At 38.1% G+C, this 26,037-nt stretch overlaps 2 protein-coding genes across 4 annotated transcripts in view; one reads left to right on the top strand and one right to left on the bottom strand.

The window, feature by feature from the left end:
* The window catches only part of lctla (lactase-like a), a 33,018-nt gene that overhangs the window by 320 nt on the left and 6,661 nt on the right, over positions 1 to 26,037 (top strand). For 2 of the 3 annotated variants that reach the window (XM_058381471.1, XM_058381473.1), the window contains exon 2: positions 1,149 to 1,289. The exons of the other annotated variant lie outside the window; for it this stretch is intronic. The gene's annotated coding sequence lies outside the window, so the exon portion shown is untranslated. The remainder of the gene's footprint in view (positions 1 to 1,148; positions 1,290 to 26,037) is intronic. 3 annotated transcript variants of the gene reach the window in all.
* crybgx (crystallin beta gamma X) lies at positions 21,626 to 23,600 on the bottom strand (the record flags this gene model as incomplete). The annotated part of the gene is made up of 5 exons (XM_058381378.1): positions 21,626 to 21,834; positions 21,985 to 22,124; positions 22,219 to 22,354; positions 23,089 to 23,210; positions 23,547 to 23,600. Coding segments are annotated over 5 exons (585 nt in total), but the record flags the coding sequence as incomplete, so codon positions are not given.

Here is a 26,037-nt window from a genome sequence, read left to right on the forward strand (position 1 = left end):
ACTTGGTATATATATAATATAGTCTATAATATTTGTTTGAACTCAGTAGACATGTTATTGCGTAAACCAACACATTTTTAGTCATTTTAGCAAATATTAACCGGTGTTTGATAAAGTAGTATGTACAGAATCCCTAATATCAGTGCAGTGCTTGATACACTCGCTCCTGCATGGCAATACAATCCAAATAAAATCTGGTCAGTTCTGGTCCCTTTCCACTGACAGATGGAATAAAATCTGTGCATAGCAACAGATTACAGGCTAGAGTCTGTAATTATATACCTACGAACTGCAGCTTGGATGTTGCCTGATAAAAATGGCTGGTCTACATACACATTAGTTAGGTATACGGTAACAGGATCTCTGGAAGTCAAAAGGTTTGAAGACATAACCTTCTGGTCATTAACTCGTAATCGCTGAGCTATTACTGACAGTATGCTTTATAAAAATATCCATGTAAAATGAAAACTACATGTATCACAATGACCAAAAAAAAAGCTTTTTGCTAATTTTTTGCAACTTCCCTGACAATGAAGTGCACAGTAACAGCAAGACTCAGACAGACATATTCAGTGGAATCTGTCTGGGGAAAATTCTGGCCTTCAAACCAGTGTTTCGGCACGTGGAGCCTCATTTATGGTTAAACGAGGGAGACAGCCAGAGCCCTCAATGAGTATCTGCTGGGAAAACATGGGGTATATTCTTCAACGTGGCACAATCCAGAAAAGTCTGAGGAGAGCTAAATCCACACCAAAACCATCTGATTGGTTACTTCATGGAGATTCAGGAGACACTAGGACCACTGATTAAGTAGCTGAATGTACATGTTGTTGTACTTTACAATAATGTAACACTGTGTCATACAGTATACAAATGTGGCCATGTGTTATGGACGAAATAAAACACAACAGGATATGATGTAATAGGAAAATAATCAATGGTGGCTAGATGGGGCTGTTACCACTCAGAAGTTTATTCTTTTCCAATACTGGACTGTCTTCTAATATTAATTTTACACTGCAACAATATGCCAATGATTACAAGAAACATCCTTAAAACGCTTACATTACTACCAGCTATATACAGCCACTCCGTCACCATTTTTCCCCCCTTATTTGATCACCTGCTAATTCTCTCCCACCATCCAGCTCACCCATGTCATCGGACAACTACGAACTGGGGACTATGAAGCTTAGCATCTTCCTCTGGCAACATGTGAGACAATCCAATTGCATATTTGTTGAACAGCTGCTCATGCTGTATCTCAGGAAAGTGCAACAAACTTAGAGGCAAGTGCTATCCACCCTCTTCCACATACATTAGCTCACATATCCCTGTGATTGGCTAGCATTTCTGTGATTGACAGGAGAGAGACAGAGTATGTCATCCCTCCCACCCAGAAACCATGGCTAATTTTGCTTCTTTGGCTTCCAGCCACAGACAGTGGTGACATTGTTGGGATTCAGGCTCACACTCTCTCAATGATAGGGTGAAAGCTGTTATGTAGAAAGAAATTATATGGTAATATTCTCAATAATCTGCAAAACCCTCCATCCCAAAGAATTTCTTATGTTGGAAAACCCAAAGTTGCAGCTTTACCTCTAATTGTTCCAACATGTGGACACTGAAGACTCCTTCCATAAATGCTAATTAAACTTCCATAAATGCTCACAAAAAACAGCATAACAGCTATTACAGTTTATATGGAGCTTTCACTGTACAAGATTAACCAAACAGTCTGCATGTGTAATCCTATCCCTCTCTTAGGTTGTTTGAGGGGTTTTCTTCTGAGCTGGCTGGGACAAAAGTTTTCATATGTTATTGTGTAAAAAAATAAGAGCTTCTTGTTTCAATTTATCTTCTGTCCTAATAAAAATGCATAGCCGTAAACTAAATCTATCATCACTTCTGTGTATTCAAATCAGTGTGACAGTGTAGATCAAGATCAGTACTGATTTTATACTGTAATTATAAATAAATAAATAAATAAATAAATAAATAAATAGATAGCATTTCCTAAAATCATGTTGGATAGAATTAAAGTCGTCATGCTTCTTTTTGTTTAGAAAGCTTTCCTTGAAAGATCATAAACCTTTAAAGTTCCCAGCAAATCTTGAAGCACATTTTAGTTCACAATAAACTAGAAAGGACCACAAAGTCTGGGGTACTGCTGTTTACATGGAACAATCATAAACAATGTCAGGAATATACAGTGAAGGCCCCGGTCCTGAAAGACTCTCAGAAACACTCTTAACCAACAATTATTTGGCCTGCGTCCAGCTTTTATCATGCTGGACAGAAATACAGTCATATAATATATTTACGTATTAAACAAGGGTAGGGCAACTCCAGACCCAAGGTTATGTGTTCAGCCCCTTTCATTCCTCTGGATGCTTTCTAAACATGTCGTGTTTAGACTGAGAGGGGGAAAGAGAATATCTAAGAAATTGAGGAAGGAAATGAGTTGAAAACAAAGGAAAGGGCAAGAAAGGCAGTGTGGCAGAGGGCTGCGTGGCTACTGATTGCGGCGGAGGCTCCAAAGCGCTCGGCGCCGACTGAACAGGCCACAAAGTTCCAGACAGAGAGATTAGCTTCTGCACTCAAACGGGTGCAAATACTCACTGTCTGCAGCGCTCTGGTGTGCTTATGATGCACTTATGAAGGGCGATGGGATTCTGTCTATATCAACTGAGAAGTTGGTGAATTCCAGTTAAAAGCGCCTACTTGACTTACATCAATAATTGCAAGGTACTACAGAAAAAAAAAATGGTTGGGTATGCATCTAGACTCTTCTCTGTTCTGGCACCTAGGTGGTGGAATGAACTTCCCCTAGATGTCCGAACAGCTGAGCCTTCAAATGACGAGAGAAAACCTATCTCTTCCTACCTACCTTAAACTTATTTTTTCCTATTTGTTTAAAAGAGAGTTTTAGACTGAAGGCATCCTTAGTTTGTGACCTAAGCAAACCAGTATTGATCTACTCATTGATAGAGACTCCAAAGCACTTCTGTACGTGGCTCTGGATAAGGGTGTCTACCAAATGCCGTAAATGTAAGTGTAAAAATATCATGCAGAATTTTTTTGGTTAAAGAAGAATAATGGCTGAGTAAAAAAGAGAGGGACAAAAATGACTAGTTGGCCAACAGATAATTGGAAAAAACTGTGTGCAGCACATTGTCATGGTCTCAGCACGTATCTAAAACTGTCTGCAGAGTACAGAGGGTTTTTTCTTTTTTCAGAAAAGACAGAGGGAGAGATGAAGAATTGATTGTGTACATCACTAACCTTACAAAAGCAGAGGCAGACATGTCCTGTCAACAGCCATGGCCTTTGCGTGCATTTGACCACCAGTGTTTACGTCAGCAGGTACAGAGACCATATCTAATCTCCAAGAGTGAGACGGAGAAGGGGGGCTCAAGTGCCACTACGGGCTGGGGTGCCTGAGGGGTCGACTGCTTTGAGAGAGAGAGAAGGAGAAGGAGAGAGAGAGAGAGAGAATGAAAGCAAAGGGAGGGAGGAGAAAGGGAGAGGCGGGGGAGAGAGAGTAAATCAGCAGAGGAGATTTGAGACAGGAAGAGCATGGCGTCAGTACAGGCTGGAGATAAGGACTTGAGCTCCATACACAAACATGCTTTTTTCCCTGGGCCTGGCAAATACTCTCTCTCATGCACATTTCTTTCTCTCTTTGTCTCTGGCTCCAGTAAAGGAACTGAGCAGGTGCCACTTTGCTGTTGCTCTTCATCCTGACTCATAGGCCTTCTTCTGAGAGAATATTTCAGCAAGTCCTAATAAGCACACATTTATTTAAAGTTTTAAGTATTTTAAGTATGTACACATTGGTAACTCATATACACTATATGGCCAAACATATGTGGACTTAATGATTGGGTCTCTGTTTAATGATTGGGTCCATGTTTTTCACACCCATTGTTAACAGATGCATATAATCATGCAGATAGGATCAATCATGCAATCTCAATACATAAACATCAGCAGTAAAATGGGTCATACAGAAAGAGCTCAGCGACTTTAAACACGACATTGTCATAGCCTTAGCCACCTTTGCCACAAGCAAATTTGTGAAATGTTTGTCATGTTAGATCTACCCCAGTCAACTGTAATTGCTATTAGTGAGAAATGAAAGAGTCTAGAAACAGCAACAGTATAGGTATGTTAAGTAAAACTTTGTATTAATACCCATAGTTTTGAAATGGGATGTCCAACAAGCCCATATAGGTGTGTTGATCAGGTGTCCATATACCTTTGGCCATATAGTATGCATATACTCATATATTTTTGGCTATAAGTAATACATTTCCAACTCTGACCTTTACAATTATGCTTGGCAAGAAAGCAAAAGTAGTAAAAGATACAGCAAAGTATGTGCAAGGCACAAATGGACTCCCATCTCCTCTAGTAAATCTGTCCTAATATACTTCATAGTAACTCGATCCTGCTCTCCTGCATCTTCTTATCTCTATCCTACCTATTAAATCCTGGCAATAATTTGAAACATTTCCCAATAGCTTCCAAAATATCCTTAATGAGAACCAGATCATGAAAAACATAGACTTCATCTTATAGATTGTGACCCAAGTCATGTGGTGAAGATTTCAAACCAATTTACTCAAGTGAAAGACAGAAAGCTCCTACTTTTAAATGTACCCAAGTATTAAAAAAAGTAAATGATTTAATGAAGTTAAGGTGAGGTTCTCATGTTAAAGGTAACTTTTATTACTCATTTGTTTCATCTACCGGAATCGATGCTAGTTGAACCTGACATTATCACTAAGAACAGGCTTAGTTAAATATAGTTAACGTGATCATGAAGTCTGAAAGATTTTTTACCTCAACATGCTTTTTAGAAAAATTGGATGGAGCTCATCTGGAAGGAAAAAGGAGACACCTCTTTGTATAGGAGTCTCTGCTTACTTCACAATAGTGAAACATTTTACCGAGCTAAGGCAGGGGCCCTCATCCCTTGAGGATTCCATACTGCAGTCTTGTGGCTTATCTGACTTCAAAGACACATGGACAACTATAGCTAACTACGTTGTGTAGCACGAGATAGTCATGGCTGATTGGTTACACTGATGAATGTTCATTCAAAATGATTGGATGCAAAACTAAAATGATTGGACGTTATAATATAATATACTATAGATGAATAGGGTACAGTCAATGGCTGAATGAGAGAAGGCACCTTCAAAATGTACACATACTGAGTACTGAGTACAAGTATTCAGTATTCTATTATAACTATTCTAAGTATTAAATTGATATAATACTGAAATATAGTATCTATAGGTAGAGTAACATATTATATACAAATTACTCCAATACTGTGTACCTCTGCATATTAATTATTGTTTAATAACTGAATGGAGAATGGATGAATAAATAATAAGCTATAAGTGTAAGGTGTTAAATATCTTTTGTGGGGGAAAAAGACCCTATTTGGTAGAACTTTTGGAGCTTTTTTTAATCCTCAGAGTCACTTCATATGGCTCTGGATATAACATGAATAAACGATAAAAATATCACGGCTGTCAGGGGTTCAGACTTCTACAAACATTCCCCATTCTCATAACTACAAACCTTTTCTATTCCCTGTAGGAACCGAAGATTTTATAGTTTATGCTTAAGTTTAGGACGTGAATAATGAGACGACGGGTAAATAAATAATACTAAATTGCTGCCTTTTTAATATTAGTATGGCATATTTGGGGTTAAGATCCGTGTTATTTTGAATAATACAATAACATGTTTGCGCTGTGTTATGAACCAAACAGCAACAATGGACTAGCTGAACTCAACTGTTTCTTCCTCAATCCAGCAAAGCACTACCACAAGGAAACACAGCCTCAAGCAAGCAATGTTTTGAGTCTTGGTCCCGCCAGGGGTCAGAGGAACTTTTCCTTAAAGATAAGACAGAGAGTAGGTGGAAAGGAGACATAAAGGAAAACACAGCGTCTCTTGGGGAGTGTGTTTTGCTTTGAGAACGTTGTAATTGTGATGTGAAATTGTTTAAAGAGGAATTGATGTTTTTAAGTGCGTGTGTTTGTGCACTGCCTGTGATAAGGCTGGCACTGTTACACGAAAACACAGCATGCTTAATATTGTCAGAGTAGGATAATTACACCTACTCTACTCCTACTCAACCCCCGTCTCTTGTTCACTCTGCCTCTCTATTATACATTTTCTTTTACTTACACACACACAAAAAAATCCAAGTGTTCAGTTCCACCACTTCCTTCCTCTCTTGCTTGAATGATCAGAAAACAATCCCTAAGCTGTTTTTATAACTCCGCACAATCATTTAGTATTGTTAGCACGACCTTTTCGTATGAAAAAAATTATTACATATCCTATACTTAGTATAGCCATGAATTGAAAATACTTGTAGGTATATCCCTACTTTATTGCCTGTTCATACTCCTTGCCTTACTGTAGAACTGAATACTTGTACTTTTGTACTTAATGACATTCATAACTTGCATTTTATTCACGCATTTGAGTTTTGAAAACTCTTCGTCTCTCATTCGGACACTGACAGGATGCTACACAGCAATCAAATGGGCTCAGTTTAGCATTCACTCACTTCAGTTTAGCATCATATCAAGTTCAACAAAGTAGAAAACAAATATCAAGAATTGTACCGATTCCCCCGCAGTGACTTTCTCATGCTACACAATGTAATACAATGCTACATACACTAGCTAATCGAATCTGAAAAAGCATGTTAAGCATGTTGTCATTCCGCTACTTTGCTAAAATTAACTGTCTATATTTAACTAAGTTAGCCTGTTTTCTTTGCTAATCCCATGTTAGACTTGCACTCATTCCAGCAGCTAGCATTAAATTGTCTGGATTCTAGGTAAATATAGTTAAAAAAACAAACAAATAAATCACAAAAAAATACTATTACTGTATTTATTTACTTCAATATTTTACTTCTGATTAATTTCTTTTGCATAAGTCTAACACACAACGAATGATATTTTCAGACAAAGCAGCATGCTTAAAAATAAAAAATAAAAAAACATCTTCCAGAAGTAATTAAAGTTACATTCATTTAAGCAGATTTTATAGTACAAAGTTCGTTTTTACTTTCTCTTCACTACATGTTTGGCTGGAAACATTCGCTTTTAACTGAGCATTCTTTTTCCCCAACTCTTAATGATAGCTTATATTAATTAGAGGGTAGACTTCATCAGAAACACTCCAGATTAATAGGTATGTGTGTGGTAATTATAAGTAATTTCTGGTACTTTGCATATAACTTCATCCTGATCTCATTAGGTTTGAGCAAGGCCATTGTGGTCTGAATACAAACCCAACCCCAATCTTACTCTTTTTACACAGATTAGTCATGAATGCACACATTCACAAAAAGTTTGGTGGTATTACGTGTACAGACAATACGGTTTGTGGAGCAATTCTTACGGCACAAATAGAGCGATTTATGATTATTTGAAATGATTTGATGTACAAGTAGAAATGTTGCGCAAGTAAGACCAGATTTATAAGCTGCTGCAGTAATGTGGAAAACTACCACACTGGCTTATACTACAAATGAACATAGTACTTAAAAATCATATCTATCACATCTAATCACGGATCATTAGATCAAGTATTCCACGATATCTTACATACTATGTATGGACTCCTTATAAATAATATCCAAATCTAATGGCATGCATTAAGGGCAAATATGATAGTATATGATAGTATTCCATTCAACTGATAAGAGAATCAATTTGTCTTTCAACTAGCAAAAATCATCTAATTTGTAAAATATACAAAAATGTATCACCACGGTGAAAGCTTTAAAAGAAAATAGCACAGAAAGCTAGTATGCATAAATATATTAACAGATATAAATATACCTTAATACTAAATGCAGTCAGCACATTAGTCAAAAAATTTTGAACATCTGTAAATGGATCAATGAGGTTGATGAGGAAGCGAGGCAAATAGAGAGCCTCAAGATCAGTTTCAGAAATACACAGTTAAGCTGATTCACAATATGGTATTGCAACTAGCAGACACCCCCCTCACTGACAACAAGCGGAAGCTTTTCATGAAAGAAAAGGTTCCTGAGAACATCTCCTGAACATTACCACTCCTCATCGAAACTATGACTGGAATCAGATGTTGTGGCCAAATAAAAAAACAAAACAAACCTGAAATATTTGGCCATCAGCATTTTTGGCAAAGAATGGGCAGAACATAAATGAAAAGCCTCCAAAACCACTGTACAATATCGTCACTGAGGCTTCATGGGTTGTTCTGCAGCTAGTGGTCCAGAGGATCCTGTGAAGATTGATAGCGTCAGATATTCTGCCAAGAGCTTACGACTTGGCTATAGAGGAATCTCTTAAGCTCTGCATCCAAATCAACACAGAAATGGTTGCGTGCCATAAAATCAATGTTTTACGATGTCAATCTCTGTCTGCAGACTTAAAAAAATATTGAAAACCTGTGGTCTGAATTGAGAAGAACAAAACCCAAAGAAAAAAATTCTGCATGGAGAAGAGCCCATTAAACTGTACAGAGTGTCCTGAAAGTCTCACAAAATAGGAGACATTAACACTAATTTGAGGAAAATATAACTCTACACGATTTCCAAGTCTTTGTAAACAGATTTCTCTCACAACTTTGGCTCCCAGTTTGGCAACAGTGTTGTGTGTGATGTGCTTGCCATGTTTCCTGTTGAAGTCCGTGTGACAGCTTCCTGATCCAGCCTTGAGAATGATTTCTTCTTTTGTCAAAAACGTTCTTAAAATCTATATATATATATATATATATATATATATATATATATATATATATATATATATATATATACACATGCCTTTCAGACAAAAAGCAATGATTAAACAATGATAACTATGCAATCTGCAGACAATGTACACACCAAAGAAAGTTTAATGTAACCTCATTCTACATAAATCAGACTAACAGAGATCCCAGTATTATATACACTTTACTGTTACAAGAAGAATTGTGAGTGAAAAAGAAGGGAGAGGGAAGCAAATGAGAATGTTTATAGGATTTAGGGGGAAATGGAAAATGAAGAACTAAGTGACCACTCTTTCTTGTCACCACATACCCTGCTGTCTGTGTGTGTGTGTGTGTGTCTGTCTGTGTGTGTGCTCTCTCTGGCTAGGCCCCGGCTTTCGTCTCGTCTCTGATTGTTGCTCTGCGGTAGTGTGAGGAATGCTTTGCATTCTGTCCATCCAGGGGAAGTGAGAGATTTTTCCCTCCCTTACCACACCATATACAGTACAACACACACACACCCACACACCCACACACACACACCCACACACACAAAGACTGAGAAACAAGAAGATATTCCACTAGGATAAAGCCATGTAAGTGCTTACTGTGCAAAAGATATGTTTAAATTTCTCTCCATGCCATCATTTGTCAGTCATGTAAAATATGTTATCCTAAAATGTAAAAAAAATTGTTCAATTTAACCCAGCTTCAAACATGTAGAGATCAGTCTAGCTTTCTTAGCAAGAGTTAGCTTATATGTTTAATGCTAAACATCTCTCATCACGATTGAGCTTTAGCTGAATGATTATGGAATGCACAGATAGATGGTATAAACTCTCATCATTAGCATATTGTCTATGTAGATATTTCCCAGAAGTATAAAGATTCAAGTTGTGGATTCACAGGCGGTTACATGTCACTGCAGCAGTCAGACAAAAGGGCACCTATGCTAACAATAGAGTTTGAAACTGTGCTAATCATCCCCTACAGGCATGCAGGAAGACTTAGAGAACAGGTATAGTGGGGGAAAAGTCGATCTTTCCTTCTTCAAATTAAAACCTACTGTTGTTTAAAGCAGTTTATATGACATTGGCCTGATCTCACACGATTCTTCTCAGAATCCTTGACAAAATTTGTTTCTCAGGGGAAACACTTACAGGTTCTATGTAAAGCCAGAGAGCTGCCATGTCAGAAATGTGTGGGAAGCTATACTGGTAATTAACCAAGCAACCCTTGAAGAACTCCTTTTTGTTCCGAACAGTAAAAAGAACATTATCAGAACCTTACATTACTCAGAATGGCCAGAAAACTCGACAGATTGAGAACCAAGAGGTTATGTTCTCGAAATGTTCCGCTAACCTAAAATTATTCCACCCAGCACTCCTCCTAAGTGTGTTTATATAAAGGGGAAAAACTTCTAGGAAGACTTTAAAGAGGAGGGCCAAGGTTATTATATGGTGTATAGAGTTTACAGAGTTTGTGTGTGTGTGTGTGAGAGAGAGAGAGAGAGAGAGAGAGAGAGGGAGAGAAAGAGAGAGAGAGAGAGAGAGAGAGAGAGAGAGAGAGAGTGGGAGGATGTGCTCAGCATGGGTTGAGCACTCTTGGAGAACGTGCTTTATATCACAAGTAATTGCATGTGATTCTCCTTCTGACTTCAAAGCGTGCAGCATTACAGTTCAGGGGTCGGAGGCCAGACCACTACCAAAGCGTCCCCCAATTTCCTGTCCCTCTCTGGCTTCAAGCAAGACAAGAGGCCCAGCGGTCTAGGAGCAGAGATGAGACATATCTGCACCTTGACCTTTTTGAAGGACAAATCCAAAATGTAAAAAATAGTTAAATGTTAGCCTCAGCAACCAAAAAACAAACCTTTCACTATTTGTTTAATTACTTTCAGTGACCTTTTTTTATAATAATAATAATAATAATAACGATAATAATAATAATAACAATAATAATAATAATAATAATAATGATAATAATAAACATTATGGGACAGTTCACTAGTGCTAACAAGTTATCATTAAGATGCAGCTAATAAGCTAATTCATTATGATACAGTTTCATGACTCATTAAACCTCTTAAACCTCTAGGACATAACCAGACCTTTTCTTATTAGTTTCACTTAAGATTTAATAAATAATTTACTTCAAAACGATGAACTGAATAAAAAGACAAAAGGGTCTCTTATCACATTTTTTTTTTTACTGTTCCTTGATTGAATTTATTTATATAGGATTTAAAATTATTTTAACTTTATTTACACTTACTTTATCTATTGATTTTAAATTACAATATTATCGATTATTATATTAAGTCAAGCTACTTTCTTTTGCATTTTATAGTAAAAATGGATTTGAGGAAAATATAACTAAAGGTTTTTAGAGTCACACTAATTTGCATTTGTTGTATAAACAACTAGGTTTATTTGCTGGCCATACTTTTTTCAATTTGCTGCCAAGATATCATAAATGAAAGAAAACAGACATAGAGAAAAAGATGAATATTACTTTTTGGTTTTTTTTGAATAATATTTCCCAGAAGTGGTTTATCAATATGTTCTAGATATGTCAAGGAACGATAAGGCAAATCTTTGAGCATGGGTTCTGTCGATTGTCATGTCACATCATACAGAACATTATATACGATATCTCAGAGCGTAATTTTCCCGTCATATCTGACAGAGCCAACTAAATCTCCCCATCTTTTACACCCCCCTCCTTCTTTTCCCGACATCTCTCTTTGACATTCCCTCCTTTTTAATCATTTCCCGTTTTCCTGTGCCTCTGTCACGGACACACAGCAACGGTTGTTAATTGTCAGTAAGATAAGAGCATACACAGACATCATATGCCCAAGAGAGGAGACCAATGGATAAAGAAAGGCCTCAAAGGACCAATCAAGGATCAGCTTCTCTCCTCTTGATCTATATGTATGATAAGGTCTGAAAGTCTGCATGCATTACCAAGAAATAGGTTTTATTCCATTTGCTATACTTCCTGACAACCCAAATCCAAACAGTGGACCATATTAATATATAAAACATTAAATAATGTAGTACATGATATACTAAGTAAATAGCCTATTTTGTTTAGATTTGCTAGTTCCCTGGCTCTCTCCTGTCACATGACAGCCATCACCATGGTAGTTACCTTAATGTTAACTAGCTTGCTTGCAAAGGACTCTGCTAATACTGACATTCTTAAAGTAAACAATATAATAAACATTTTAATTCTGTTTGCTGAAACAACTTGACTACTTGAGATTTTATTACAGGGAGCGAAAACACTTTCCACTTATAGACTCTAGCAATACAGAGCTTCCAAAATGATTGCAAGCAAAAATCAGTAGCTAAAGGTTAAAGAGTTAAAGCGTCTATCAGACGCAGACTGTATTCTAGACAGGAAGAGGTTTTAACACTGGGAAGGGGTTGTTCACACTGCCCAGGACATAATGACACGTACATGAGAGCAAGGATACAATGTGCAAGTGCCTGCAGTCACGTCTCTCTTAAGCGTGCATTATCTGTCTGGCATGTACATGCACATATTAACACACACACACACACACACACACACACACACAGACACAGAAATGGGTTACAAATATTGTGAAGCCATGGCACATTTATATGCATTACTTTTACTACAACCTTGTTCGCTTTCTGACAGCATTAATGTGATTATCCTCAATTACTGAAATAACATAAAACAATAAAACAGGATTTTGCTTCCCAAAAACAGCAGCACTGGCAAAGCTCAAATTTACTTTGCCTTAAGGTTGGGTAGTCCCTGCTACTTCGATTAATATTTATACCCATGAACACCCCCCCACTCCCACACACACACACATATATATATACACACAGTGCTGGTGCTCCAGATCATGGCTTCATGGTCCATGTCACAGCTCATAGCATGGATTGACTATGACATGTGAATGTGGAGCAGCCCTAATTTAGGTGGCCATGTTTTTAAGCCCATAATGGCTGCACTATAAGAGCTAAAGGAGCCAGGCAGAGACACTGCAAGCTAGAAACTATTTCCTAGCCTCCATGTAGAATCAAATATGAAAAGCCAATCTGTTCTTTGTGCATAACTGTGTAAACTGTAGTCATAACTTTATTACTACAGTAATGTGTGTCTCAGAGAGGACAGAAATACTATAGATGCTTCTTAATCTAATATGATTCAATTAGACTTGAATTTAAAAAGAGAAAGAACCAGTGAGTAACTGTACTGTACTTCAATAATAATTGAAAAGGTCATAAAATTTGTAGTACAAAAACAGACAAACAGGATGTTTTGGACAAATGACCTTCATCACCCGGAGGTTTTCACCTCTTATGGCCTCAAGAAACACTTTCAGTCAGGGAAGGACTTTTGTACTTAAGCACTTGGGCCACCACAGGGCACTAAAACAGTTTCAATGCACATAGAGAGAGAAATACTGTGCATCTGACAAACTATTCCTTCAGTCAATGTTTTAATGATAGCGGTAGAAAGTGCTGTATAAACATGTCAGGGCAAAATCTTCTATAGGTGTTCAACTAGGCTGAGATCTATTGACTCCAAAGACTATAGCATATGATTTACAGTGTTTTCAGCCTCATTAAACCATTCAGTGAGCGCTCATAGCCTGTGAGGCGAAGGCGGGGTCATTCTGGAAAAGATCCACTCCCGTCGAGATATCTGATGATATTTTTTATACCATAAAATAAAGTTGATCAGTAATTTACACTGCTTTTTCCTCTCTAAGGGGATACACGGATTCAAACCAAAAAACTTTATCCGAAGTGACCTAAAAAGAAGAAAATCTCATTAAAGGAGCTGAGGGTGAAGTTACTAAGTAATTGGAATTAAGTTAGTAAGTAAAAAGCAATGCCATAGAGAGCCACCCTGTAAACTAAACACAACGGTTCCAGGAAGTGGCTGTAATCTGTATTCCGGAAAAGAAAACCTACATAGGACACAGTGTGCAGCAAAAAGTCGAGAAGGTTAAAGTATGATTCAAAAAGTAATAAACATGTCAATCTAATTAAAAGAGGTGGTGTCGAAATTTTCCCAGTCATTTTCTCATTAAGTAGTTCAATAGTATTCATCAGTGTTGGGTTTGGTGTTGAAACACAGGAAAGGTAGCAAATGGAATAGTCACCGTTTATAAAACCGTTCCCGATAATAATAATAATAATAATAATAATAATAATAATAAAATAAACAACAACAACTTATGTAACTTATCTTATATTTTGTCATGTAAAATATGACATCTAATTCTATGGTATTTTTCTCAATTACTGATTATTAGCTTTTTATTTTTGAACTTTTTATAAATAAATAAATAAAAGGAAAAACTTTTTAGACTGAACCGCTTTTAGACAGCTCTAAACGATAAGGAAGTTGGCGTGCACAGGGGCGTCAAAGCTTTCGGAAATCCAAGGCTGAACAGTGGCTGAGAGGAGGGCTGTGGCACGCCTGTGTGTCAGTCAGTAAAGTGCTTTGGCCTGTGTTTGTGTTTGATAGGATCAGTAGCACAGTGGGTGGCAGAGAGTCTGATGACTTCAGGGCTGAGCCTTTTAAAACTGCTCTCTGGTTCACAGGCTGATCCTCACTGCCGTCTCCACATGGCTGCCTGGGCCTGAATATAAACAAGCAAACAAGCTTGTGCTCTTTTAAAGACATGCTTGAAGCTTCCAGGCTTAATTAGAAACAGACTGAATAAAAAAAAACAAAAAAAAAAACCTTCACTCTGAGATTTCACTCATTTTTGTTTTTTGTTTTTTTTTCAAATGCAAATTTCAACACCTCTGTACAGGAGTGGGTATATTACTGAAAGTGTTAATCATTTCTGATATGCTGTTATTTAAGATCTATCTCAGATATGCATTTGTGATTTTAATGTTTGTTTGAAAAAGCATCGAGTGACAATTATATTCAGAAATGTTTTGCACTTTGGCTCGAGGCACAATTGAAATTCTTGATTTCTTTGGGGCTTGGCTGGATGAAGAGGGAAATAAAAGTGTGGTATTGATGATTATACTTGGCATCCAACTCAGTGCACACGCACACGCGCACACACACACACACACTGTTATATTGAAGACCTTCCACTGACAGTTATTAATTCCACTATTTATTGCTATCCTACACCTGAATGTCACAATCACAAACTCACAGATGGCTCCTTTAAAAATAAATAATTAGGTAGTTAAATAAGAAGAAGAAGAAGAAGAAGAAGAAGAACAGCCAGTTTAGTTTAGTAAGTTGGGAGATCAGTTTAAAATCTGTAAACCAGCCAATTGACCCCAGAAGATAAAAACTGCCAGATATTCCTAACATTGTGGAACATTCGGTCCCCATTAACACAGAAACACACACACACAGAAACACACACACACTGAGTGCTGAAGGTCATTATAAAAAAGTGAGAGGGATGAGAGTGAGTCAGTCCTGGCAGTAGCACTAGGTCTGTTAGTTATGGCTGAATGGAAGAGAGCGTACAGGAGGCTTAATTGGTCTAGTGTGTGTGTGTGTGTGTGTGTGTGTGAGTGTTGGTGATAATTGTGGTTCACAGGTGGCCACAGTGGTCGCCTCACACAGTCCAGACTGAGAGTTCACATCAGGGCCTGGGACAAAACACACACACACATTCCAAAGCACAAATCTTCAGCCATGTTGCTCAGTTGCTCATTCACTTTGACTCATTATTACCGTCATTTAGGCTTAAGTTATTTTCGTAATTGCTGCAAAGAAGCTTAATGACTAAACTCATTCTGTCATTTCATCAAACAGGGTGTATAATCAGTGATATGTCTATTCCATTCTACTCTATTCTATTCTAAGCATTTTTTCACAGTGCCAAAATACGTTCAATCTATTTCCTGTTGAGGTTTTTGAAAATGCAAGTTTGGCCTCATCATGGAGCTTGCAGCTTCCCTGAGGCATTTCCTTTCTCTGTTGGCCACAGAGCCGAAAGCATGTCGTAACAAGACGCCACGCCGCATACCGGCTTGTAGCATCAAGATTTTCCTGATAATCATCCTGAAATAGCTTGTCAGACATGCAGGCATGTGCATTTAAGCCCTGCAAGGTATTTTCTCGTGAGATCATCTGTAATTAAATCTCACCGTACCCTAGACGGAGCTGGCTGAGAGAAAGCATGCAAGGGCAGTGAGATCTGCTATACCAGTATCTGGGGATCTACAGCTAGAAAATAGGTATCTGACAGGATGGGTGTGGCAAATGGGGATAAAAACCTAGTGTAATCACTGCACAATGGTGCAAATTGTCAGTATGTGGTGTTTAGGTTTCACAAAGGTGAATTTCAAACATTTCAAATATTTTTTGGAGGGGAATTTTCCTGAACTGAAATATCTTTCCCTTTTGCATGGTTCTCAATGCCAAGTAAAGTTATAAAGTGATTTGAAATGTAAAAATGAGAAAACTGCATTTGAAGAATCTATTTAGATTCCACTGACCTAATCTATTCACAGAAAAAAAAACAACCCCACCAAGATTATGGGTTTTATGGTGGAAAACTTGTAATCACTATGATCATCAGCATCATACACATCAGTCTTCCAAGCCTCATGGTAACATTTTTAAACTTAGTTACCAATCACGATCTATGCATATGCATAAATATTATTATTAATAGTAGCATTAGTATTATTTTAAGTTTAGAAGGTTAATAAAAAAAAAATCTCTGATAGAATTAGTATTTTCAGAATAAATTCATGAATTCTTTAAAATAGATGTACCAAAGTATGTCATCCTGACCTCAGCCTCAGAGACGTCTGATGAGACTTCCCGGAGCTGCCATATCCACCTTATTAGGTGTCCACCTATAGACATGCAATTATCCAATCAACTAATTATGTGACAGCAGGGCATGACCTAAAATCATGCAGATCAAGACCTTCATTAACTAAAGGATTGAAGGTCAAGAGCTATAATTAATTTTCACATCATATATCAGTGACTTTGTCCATCCAGTGAGTGCTGGCTCAGAGGGATCAGAAACATGTTGTGGATAAGAAAAATCAGAGCAGAACGGTCACACTGGTTCGAGGTGACAGGAAAGCTACAGTAACTCAAATAACCACTTCTTTTTACAACTGTAGTAAACAGAAAAGTATCTCAGATAACACAGTGTTTTGTTTTGTTTTTTTGTTAGTGTTGTTGTTTGTAGCACCATTCTTGGTAACCTCTAGAGACTGTTGTTTGTGAAAATCCCAGGTGATTAGCACTTTCTGAAATTTCCTCATTTTGAGGTTTGATGTGAAGATTAACTAAAGCTCTTGACCTGTATCTGCATGATTTTATGCATTACCTTGCTGTCACATGCCGCACGGATGAATGTATGAATGAGCAGGTTGATAGGTGTTCCTAATAAAGTGGTAAGTTTGTTGTTGTGTGTTCTTCTTAGAATCTCGTTCGTCATCAGTTTTGCCTCTGTATTGTATTTAGGACCAGTAGATTTTTACTATAAATAGTGTTTCCCAATATAATTTTCAGGCTGTAAAAATGAGCATAGGATTAAATACGTAATTTCCCAAGCCTGTTCTGCTGATTTATGTTCTTTTCTCTAGTGGTCTGTTTGGGTATAACTTCTATTTTTGTGTCGCTTTCTTGATAACATTTAGCCCCATGCAGTGATTTGTTACCCTTCAGATGAATAAAATGTCAACAGCAATGCCAGTCATTTTACAAGAGCGATCTCTTTCATCGCTTTATGACAGTGGCTGAAACTTAGGCTGTAAACCTCAGTGACATGGAGGTGCTTGTTTCCTCCTCCAGGCGAACCAGAGCTGTTGGAATTTCCCAGTTTAGGTTGAGCTAAAAATTGGACAAGGCGTCAGTGTTTTGTTTGTGCAGTGCTTGAGAGTGTGTGTGTAGGCAGATCAGAGCTCGGGCTTACTGCGACACTCTTCACACACACATGACGAAGCCTGAGGGTTGCACTTGGTCTGTGAGTGTTAGACCTCAGATGGGGAAGCCCTCTGGAGGATTGGTTTTGCCACCGTGCAACTACATTCTTCCATCCTGTGACAAAAACACAAACACAGTGCATTTAAAACATTGTGAAATGCTGTACCACACCGCATTTAGGGGTTTGTTTGAATTGAAGTGTGCGCTTTTGTGTTTGACCCTGGGCATGGACTTCAAGAGTCATTTTGCAACTATGCAGTTATTTGCTATGCATTTAATAATGCAAGCTTCTTAATGAACCACTTAAGCAATTTACCTCTTTGATTAGCATGAGATTAAAGGGAAAAGTGGCTGAGAATTTTCAAGAATTCGACCAGGCAGACTCCATATCAGAGTCGTGTTATTTAGATGCACTGATAACACACATGTATTTCTCAGCCAAGAAGTATAATCAGTGGCCACCCAAAACCATGCCAGCATACACATGCAAACTTAAAGTAAAAAAAAAAGAAGAAGAAGTTAGCACCATTTCTCAGCACTTCCCTAATAGGCTGGACGGAGAAAAATGACTCTTGAGGAATGCTGTACATAAGTGAGTTTGAAATAGGATTAATCCTATGATGTCCAGAATGCAAAATACCAAATAATGTTTAGCTACTCTAAACAATGAACCCTAAACTAGTTATAACGAGGAAACAGGATACTCTCGCTCTCAAGAACACTGAAAATAAACAAAGAATCTAAAACTATACTAAGCAGCGTACTAAACTAAACTAAACATCCTAACAAGCTGGGATATGCAAAGAAAAGAATTTCAGTGTGCTGTATTGTGTATGTGACAAATAATGTATTCATTTACAGAGACTTCAGAGCACTTTTGTACGTTGCTCTGGAAAAAGGGCATCTGCCAAATGCTGTAAACTAAACTAAACTAAAGAAATCTAAACAAAACTACAAAACGTACGAACCGAACCCAAAAGTAATCTAAAAGAAGAGCCCTAAAATATTCTACATTAAGAACCTACATGCTAAGCTAGCAAGTTAGACGTTACAGTGCATTTTTTTTAGGCTGCTGGTAAACAAATCCCAAAGAGACCTAGATGCTAAAATGCCACTAAAGTGTGAGAATGCTAGCTGTCTTACTAGCAGTCAGCTAACTGACTTAGCTAACTTTAGTGATGAGCAAAATATTGGGTGTTGTGGCATGCTTGTACAGGTTTGGCTAATCCTCTAAGAATATTCAGAATTCAGATCTAGACTCTGGTATTAAAAACTCTAAGAGCTAGCTATTCTAACTAGATAAGCTAGATGTGTATTGATGTTGTAGGCCATTATTTGTGTGCTACTAACATTCTGTATAAAGTAATATATTCTATCTAGATTGTTTTCAATCATTTAAAATGCTGTTATTTTGAGAACAACCCAAACATATTAACTCCAACACACCTCATGTTCAATGGGCATGGATTTGTCTTATCTTAGGTTATTTTGTCTTGACCGTTGACAGCTAAATCAAAGCAAAACACAAAAAAGGATGTTGCCTCCCTGTTAATGAATCAAAAAGGGGAAAAGGCCAGTGGGTTGGAATTCCTCTTAAGGTTTGCTGACGTTCGGAGGCTTAAAAAGGGTCTCTCTGGCCAGAATGAACTGCTTGAAGAATATTGACAGTGGCTTATTAACTGAAACCTATTGATCGTGGCTGGCTGATGACAGCTTGTCAGGGAGTGTGTTACTGGTTGAGACATAAATAAGTGACCATCGGTTTTACTGAAGGTCAGCTGAGGTAGAGCAGCACATTTGACCACGTAAACACACTGTGGTGTAGAAGCATCTGGGGGATTGAAGGTTTGATGGATAGCATATGAACTGTGGGCTTTGTGTGTGTGTAAACGTGAAAGAGACAGAGAAGGCGTGTCACGGAAATCATTCATAACTGCGTGTAGGTCAGGAAGAATTCAGCGTACGGGTGGTCACTTAGTTTACAGATTCGACTGTGACCAACTGCCTTACAAAGAAAAACACACAGGATCCCTCCCGTCCATCTAACCACATCATCACCAGAGCTAGTTCTAACAGAAAAATCGTACATGTGTGGGTGTGAGAGAGATAGAGAGGGAGGAAAAGAGGAAAAGACAAAGAGAGAGAGAGAGAGAGAGAAAGAGAGAAAGGAAGCTTTGTGAGGCATTTTTAAACTTAAGACAGCAGATCCACATTTTTTTTTTCTGTTTAAACTAGTTGCCTCAAACATAAAGTATGTGAGTCTAACCACAGCTTTCCACTGCTAATGACTCTCGTGTTCTCTCTTTTCTAGCCATGCTCTTTCCCTGTGGCCTAAACAAAACCCAGAGCTCATCAAAGTTGTGTATAACGAGACATTACAATACTCTTCGTGCATCTTATGCAATGTTCTGCATTACTATAAACCGTGCTTCAGTAGTGTACGAGATCTGAGTTCAGATAGTCGCTCTTTCAACTCTTTTCCCAGTTCTGTTACTCGAAGCTTACTCTCTGTGAGAAACTGCAAAACGGATGTGTGACTAGCGTAAAGTGCTACATTCCTGTCTTCCAGTCCTGCATTAATAGAGGCATCAGCTGGCATTAGCCTGTATCTCAGCACCAGTGCTGAAGACTGGATGAGTGGCGAGAGAGAGACAGAGAGAGAGAGGGAGAGAGAAAGAGATGGATCCTGGTGTCATCAGACCAACAGAAGGAGAGCAACTGTCGCTCCCACGGCTCACAGAAATACCACTTATGTAGCCTACACGGAGCAGGACCTAGCATGTGTGTAGGAGCCAGAAGCCTGCCTTAAACCCATGTGAATTCCTTATCGTATGCTCTCATGTGCACAGAAGTGCCTACAGCTGTGCTTGAAGCGTTTAGGGCATTGAGGACTTAAGCTCTTTAAGCACTGCTCAGGGTCACAGGGTGAGAACAGTGAGTTTATAGCCTACTGCCAGAGGCCCATAACAACTGATGCTATCAAGATTACGGTCAGTAAGATATGCTGATAAACTCAGATATGCCGTCACATGAATTATTAACCCTTATGTGCATGCATGGTCTTCATCGCAGCAGATGGATGATTCATAGGAGTGACGTTATCTTAATAATTGAAAGTGGTTAGAATAGTTTCATATAGCAGTAAAAAGTCGCACTTGTGCAAGGCTTTGTAGACTTGTCTTGAGCTTAAAACTTCTTACATGTTAGGTTCCTGAATTCCTTTCACTCTTCTTCATTAGACACTATATCCTGGTCAGGGTTATGGTGGATCTGGAGCCTATACCAGGAACACTGGGAGCGAGGCAGGAATACACCCTGGACAGGACACCAGACGATTAATACATAAATACATACATCTCCTACATTAATGCATGCATCTCCTAGACTTCAGGGCTAATCCAAGTTGTTTGGATTTAATATGGAGAGGTGTTTTTATGGGGATTTATTCAAACCTGAAAATCAAATCTGAGAATATAATATTTCATAAAGCTGGAAAGGAAATAACTACTTACTCAGGCAGGATCTAGAAATAATCGTTCGTATCTGGAACTGTATCGAGCCTAGACTCCACCTTTCAATAAATAATGAAGCGTCAGAGTTTCAAATATTTGTTAAAAATATAAAGAAGCCTGCAGTAACTAAAGGACTTTGGAATAACCCATTTCTCTTACAATGTAGTCAGTGATGGTTTCAAATTACCAATTTTTTTTTAATACAAATGCAAAACGTCAGAACACACCACAAGGGGGCAGTCAAAAGTGCCTATGCAGGGGTTTCAAACTCCAGTCACTTATTTTCAAACTGCACGTTTCATGTTCAGCAGTCTTTTTGTTCAAAAAAGAACCACAAGATGACCATGTTTGTCTTTTTCATAAGTTTATTACTAAAATAATGTGGATTGTTTGTGGCTTGTATTTTGAGTGTAAAAATGTCAGGGGGAGTTTCGGAGGGATTTAACAGGGTTGGAGTACAGGGTTAGGAGGAGTTCAGCTGAAGTGAATTCTGCGCATGGAGCCCACAGTGCTGTTCTGAGCTCCCCAGTCTGAGTAGTTACTGTAGTCTTTCCTCTCCAGGATATAGTGGGATCCTCTGTAATTGGGCTCCTGGTACACCACCCAGCTACACACACACATTTAAATAAGATGAACTGAGTAATAATGTATATATAGTATACTGAAAAATGATGTGAGATGATTTCTGACTGTTTCACAAAGCAGTAAGGAAGTCTGTATGATGTAAATGATGAATAAATTAGAATTAGACACTCACGCTCCACCCAGCACCCGGATTGAGGAGGCTCTGTTCAGGTTATATCTTGTCATGAGGTTAGGGATGTCGTCCTGAAGCTCGGTCTTTCTCCCGGAGAAACCTTGTCTCTCAAACAGCTGAGCACGTGGAGGGTTTGTATCCTGCATAAGCCACAAACTCATTACAGTCCAGGAAATTTTGTTGACGTAAAGCACGTTTTGAATGTATTCATAAAGGATTAAGTGCGTGTCTCACCTGCTTCACAGAGCGGACAGACGCGATGTGGTCACCTTGACCACACCACCTATCTGTGCAGTTATATTCTCCCCGATCAGACATGTCCCACAAATACTGGCGCCCACGGAAGTGCTCATGCTCATAGCCCACCCAGCTGCTCACAACAAACACACCCACATATTAGCAAAGTTTATAAGCACATCTGTAAATATGGCTATAATGGTTTAGACCACTTCACTAAAGAGGTCTCAAGAATCCAAACATATCTTCAAAAGGACAGTGACAGATTCGATCTGTGCTACATTACAGGCAGTTATCATTAAATATGCACTCGGATGCACTCTTATTAACCATTAGCAAGTGCCACTTCCTTGGATAATTACTGGTTTAACTAGCTTTTACAATATTAATGTGGCTTACTCTAATATATGTGTGACATGATTATTATTTGATTTCAGCCGTAACCAAAGTACTCAAGTCGTGTAAACAGCATGCTACAGAAATCTTTAAACAAATATAATCTTCACAGTTATATTTTAGCCAATTTATCATATTATTCCATGATTTTGTGCCATGCATCTTGTTTTTCATTTATCTGTGTTGCTGCATGTGTGCAAACATAACCTGAGCTGCCCCATAAATAAATAAAGAGATTTAGAACACAACAGAATTTGCTGTTTCATCTCCAGCGGGTTTCGACATAGCCTTGTTGATCATTATCGGATATTTGTCCGAGTTAGTCCAGTAAATGTAGCCTGTTATGATTATGAACCTATGTTGGTTAGTAATAAAAACATTTCAGTAAATACACTTGAGATTCGGAGGTGAAGACCTCCTTTGTGTGTGTGTGTGTGTGTGTGTGTGTGTGTGTGTGCACTGTATACTCACGCTCCACTATCCACCTGCACGGAGTTACATCTTTCAGGGAAGTTCTTGTCGCTCACTTTCTGGCAGTCTGAACTGAGGTCCAATCGCCGTCCGGCAAAGTTCCTCTGCTCAAAAAGGGTCACCTGACACATGGCATGAGTGCACACATTTTCCTTCTATTCAATTCATGCTTTAGAAAACGTTAAACAATGGTCTTTCAATAGACGATATATATATATATATATATATATATATATATATATATATATATATATATATATATATATATATATATATATATATAAAAGACTGGAGTGTTCTGGAGGCACACAGATAAAACCTTCCTGACTAAAAGTGTTGCTCTAGAATCTGCTTGTGCGTTTCTACAATTACACATCTTCTAGTCATAAACTAGGACTAGTGCATTTGACCCTACAACTATTTATTTCATGAAAGTGCAGTGAAAAGAAAAGACTCACCTTCCCACTGGACCCGTAAAATGCACGTTGGAGCACAGACCCCAGCTTGCTACAGCGTTATGAAAGAGGGATAAAATCACAGTCAGCCATGCAGGGACGGATACAAATACATGGGTATATTTAGATTCATATAGGCTACTATACATAGTCACATTGTAGGTGACAAATAAGCAGAGTACATGAGCAAAAATATATCTAGAATATATATATATGTATGGCAGAGAGAGAGAGAACAAGAGGGCGAAAGTGTTCAAGGTGATACTCTAACAATGAACAGTGCAAATGTTTGAGCTGCTATGTTTATAACTTTATTAACAAGTTGCAAAATAGCACAAATTAAAGAGTTAAAATTCAAATATACATTTTGCAGATACACAGTTGAATACCCTGGCTGTATCTGAGTCGATCAATTAGGCAAATTCACACATGAATCCACATCAAATCAAGTGGTATTATTATTTAAATGCATTTGGACGTCAGATCAAATCCCTGCTCACGGCCAGAAGCTAATCCAGAGTTAGCCTGCAACTTTTGGTGTTGCTCCCACTTCTGAGCATAGCACAAACATACCTGGTTTGTTGGGCTATTCCAGGGACTTTAGTAAAGATGTTCATTTCCAGTCATGGAGTGAACAAAAATGCTCCTTAAATACACCGGCATGAGAGAATAAGGAAGTACCAGAATGCTCATTGTGTTTTCATCTGTTTCTCTACAGCTTTTCTGCATTGATATGCTAAACACAGAGTACAACACATACAGGTGACAGCTTGGAAAAATTCACACAGATGTGGGGAGGACCAGAAAACACACACACACACGCACACACACACACTTAATGCATGTGAAATAATACAGTCATATGCTTACGAGAATTGGGACATTTTGTCATAACCTCTTCTACACACACACACACACACACACACAAATAAAAGATTGCAGTGCCAACACTTTTCCACACCAGTTCAGCATGTTTTCTGTACTGCTACAACAACGCTGCTCTCTTACCAAACATTACTAAGCATTAATGATTAATACACAAACTGGGAATTTTTCTTGAATTTGGAGATTTATTAATCTTTTACAACTAAAATAAATGCAATTAGAAAGAATTAAATCAAGAGTATATTTTACAGTCGAGAAAGAGCACAGGCGAGATGCTTTCGTACCACAGGCAAAATGGACCTTTATGCTTTTAATAAACTCAGATCAAATTAAACCAATGTTTAAAATACAGTACTTTTGTACAGTTTATTTTTTATAGTTTTAGTAATTCATGGTTAAACTTTTTATAGTTTCTAAGCGCTTAGTGGTTATGGTGTTGGACTACTGATCAGAAGGTTGTGAGTTTGAATCCCAGGGCCCACTGCCACTGCTGGGCCCTAGAGCAAGGCCCTTAACCCTCAGTTGTATAAAATGAGATAAAATTGTAAGTCGCTCTGGATAAGGGCGTCTGCCAAATGCCAGAAATGGAAATGTGAGTGCAGTATCAAACACGAGTATAGCTCAGATCAATAAAATGTTGCATTAGTTTAATATCAACAGATCATATAGAGCATTAATAAAGCACTGTTAATGATAACAAACTACATTAATATGCAGTACTCCATGTTTTATTAATCTTGTCCAAATGCTCATGCATTATAAAGACTGTTAATATATTTATTAGATATGTAGCTGTAATTAGTGTGTGTAAAATGGATAATTACTGTACTGTAGATACCGTCGCAGAGATACCGTGTGGTAGATTAACGTTCGCAGGTACAAATGGAGGTAAACGATTTTGTCTGGAAAGTAAATGAATACATGAATGAATGCATTATAAATCATTTGGCAGATTGTACAGTATGTTTAAAGCTTTTTTCCTTCTCATCACCTCCAGTGGAACCCTGCCAGCTGCTGGATCATCCTCATTAACATTACTTTGCTTACAGCATCAAATCTGTGTCTCTATTGAAACCTGTTTGCACCAGCACTTTTAGTTTTTCACGCCGCTGAGCGTGAATAGGGGGTATTTGTGTCAGCGTGTGGGTCATGGGGCTCCTGAATAGCATCAGGAGCTGCTGGATGTTTCGCTTCTACTTTGTGGTGGATGAACAGCACCTTTGGAGAACAATGTGAGGATGAAATAGGTCTAGAGATTTGGGTTACATTCTGGCATTTTGGGACAAATGCAAGGAGCAGAGCAGGTATGACTGTATATGTGTGTGTGTGTGTGTGAGAGAGAGAGAGAGAGAGAGAGAGACGAAGGGGATAAGTCCTTACTTTAGCAATAACTACTAAATGAGCACATCTAGATCTTTAACTGAACTTTTGAGATGTCTTTCATATTGACAGCTCTGGATAAATTGACTTACCTCCTCTCTCTGATAGTATTCTGTGTCGGTGTGTTGTATAGCTGGCTGAAATGAACACATGCTCATTTGGTCTAATTTGTGTTTGGAAGATATTTTACACTTATCAGTGACTGCAGGTGAGAAACAGTGTTCTTTAG

The sequence above is a fragment of the Hemibagrus wyckioides genome, linkage group LG27 (assembly GCF_019097595.1).
Source record: "Hemibagrus wyckioides isolate EC202008001 linkage group LG27, SWU_Hwy_1.0, whole genome shotgun sequence".
Classification (NCBI taxonomy): Eukaryota; Metazoa; Chordata; class Actinopteri; order Siluriformes; family Bagridae; genus Hemibagrus; species Hemibagrus wyckioides.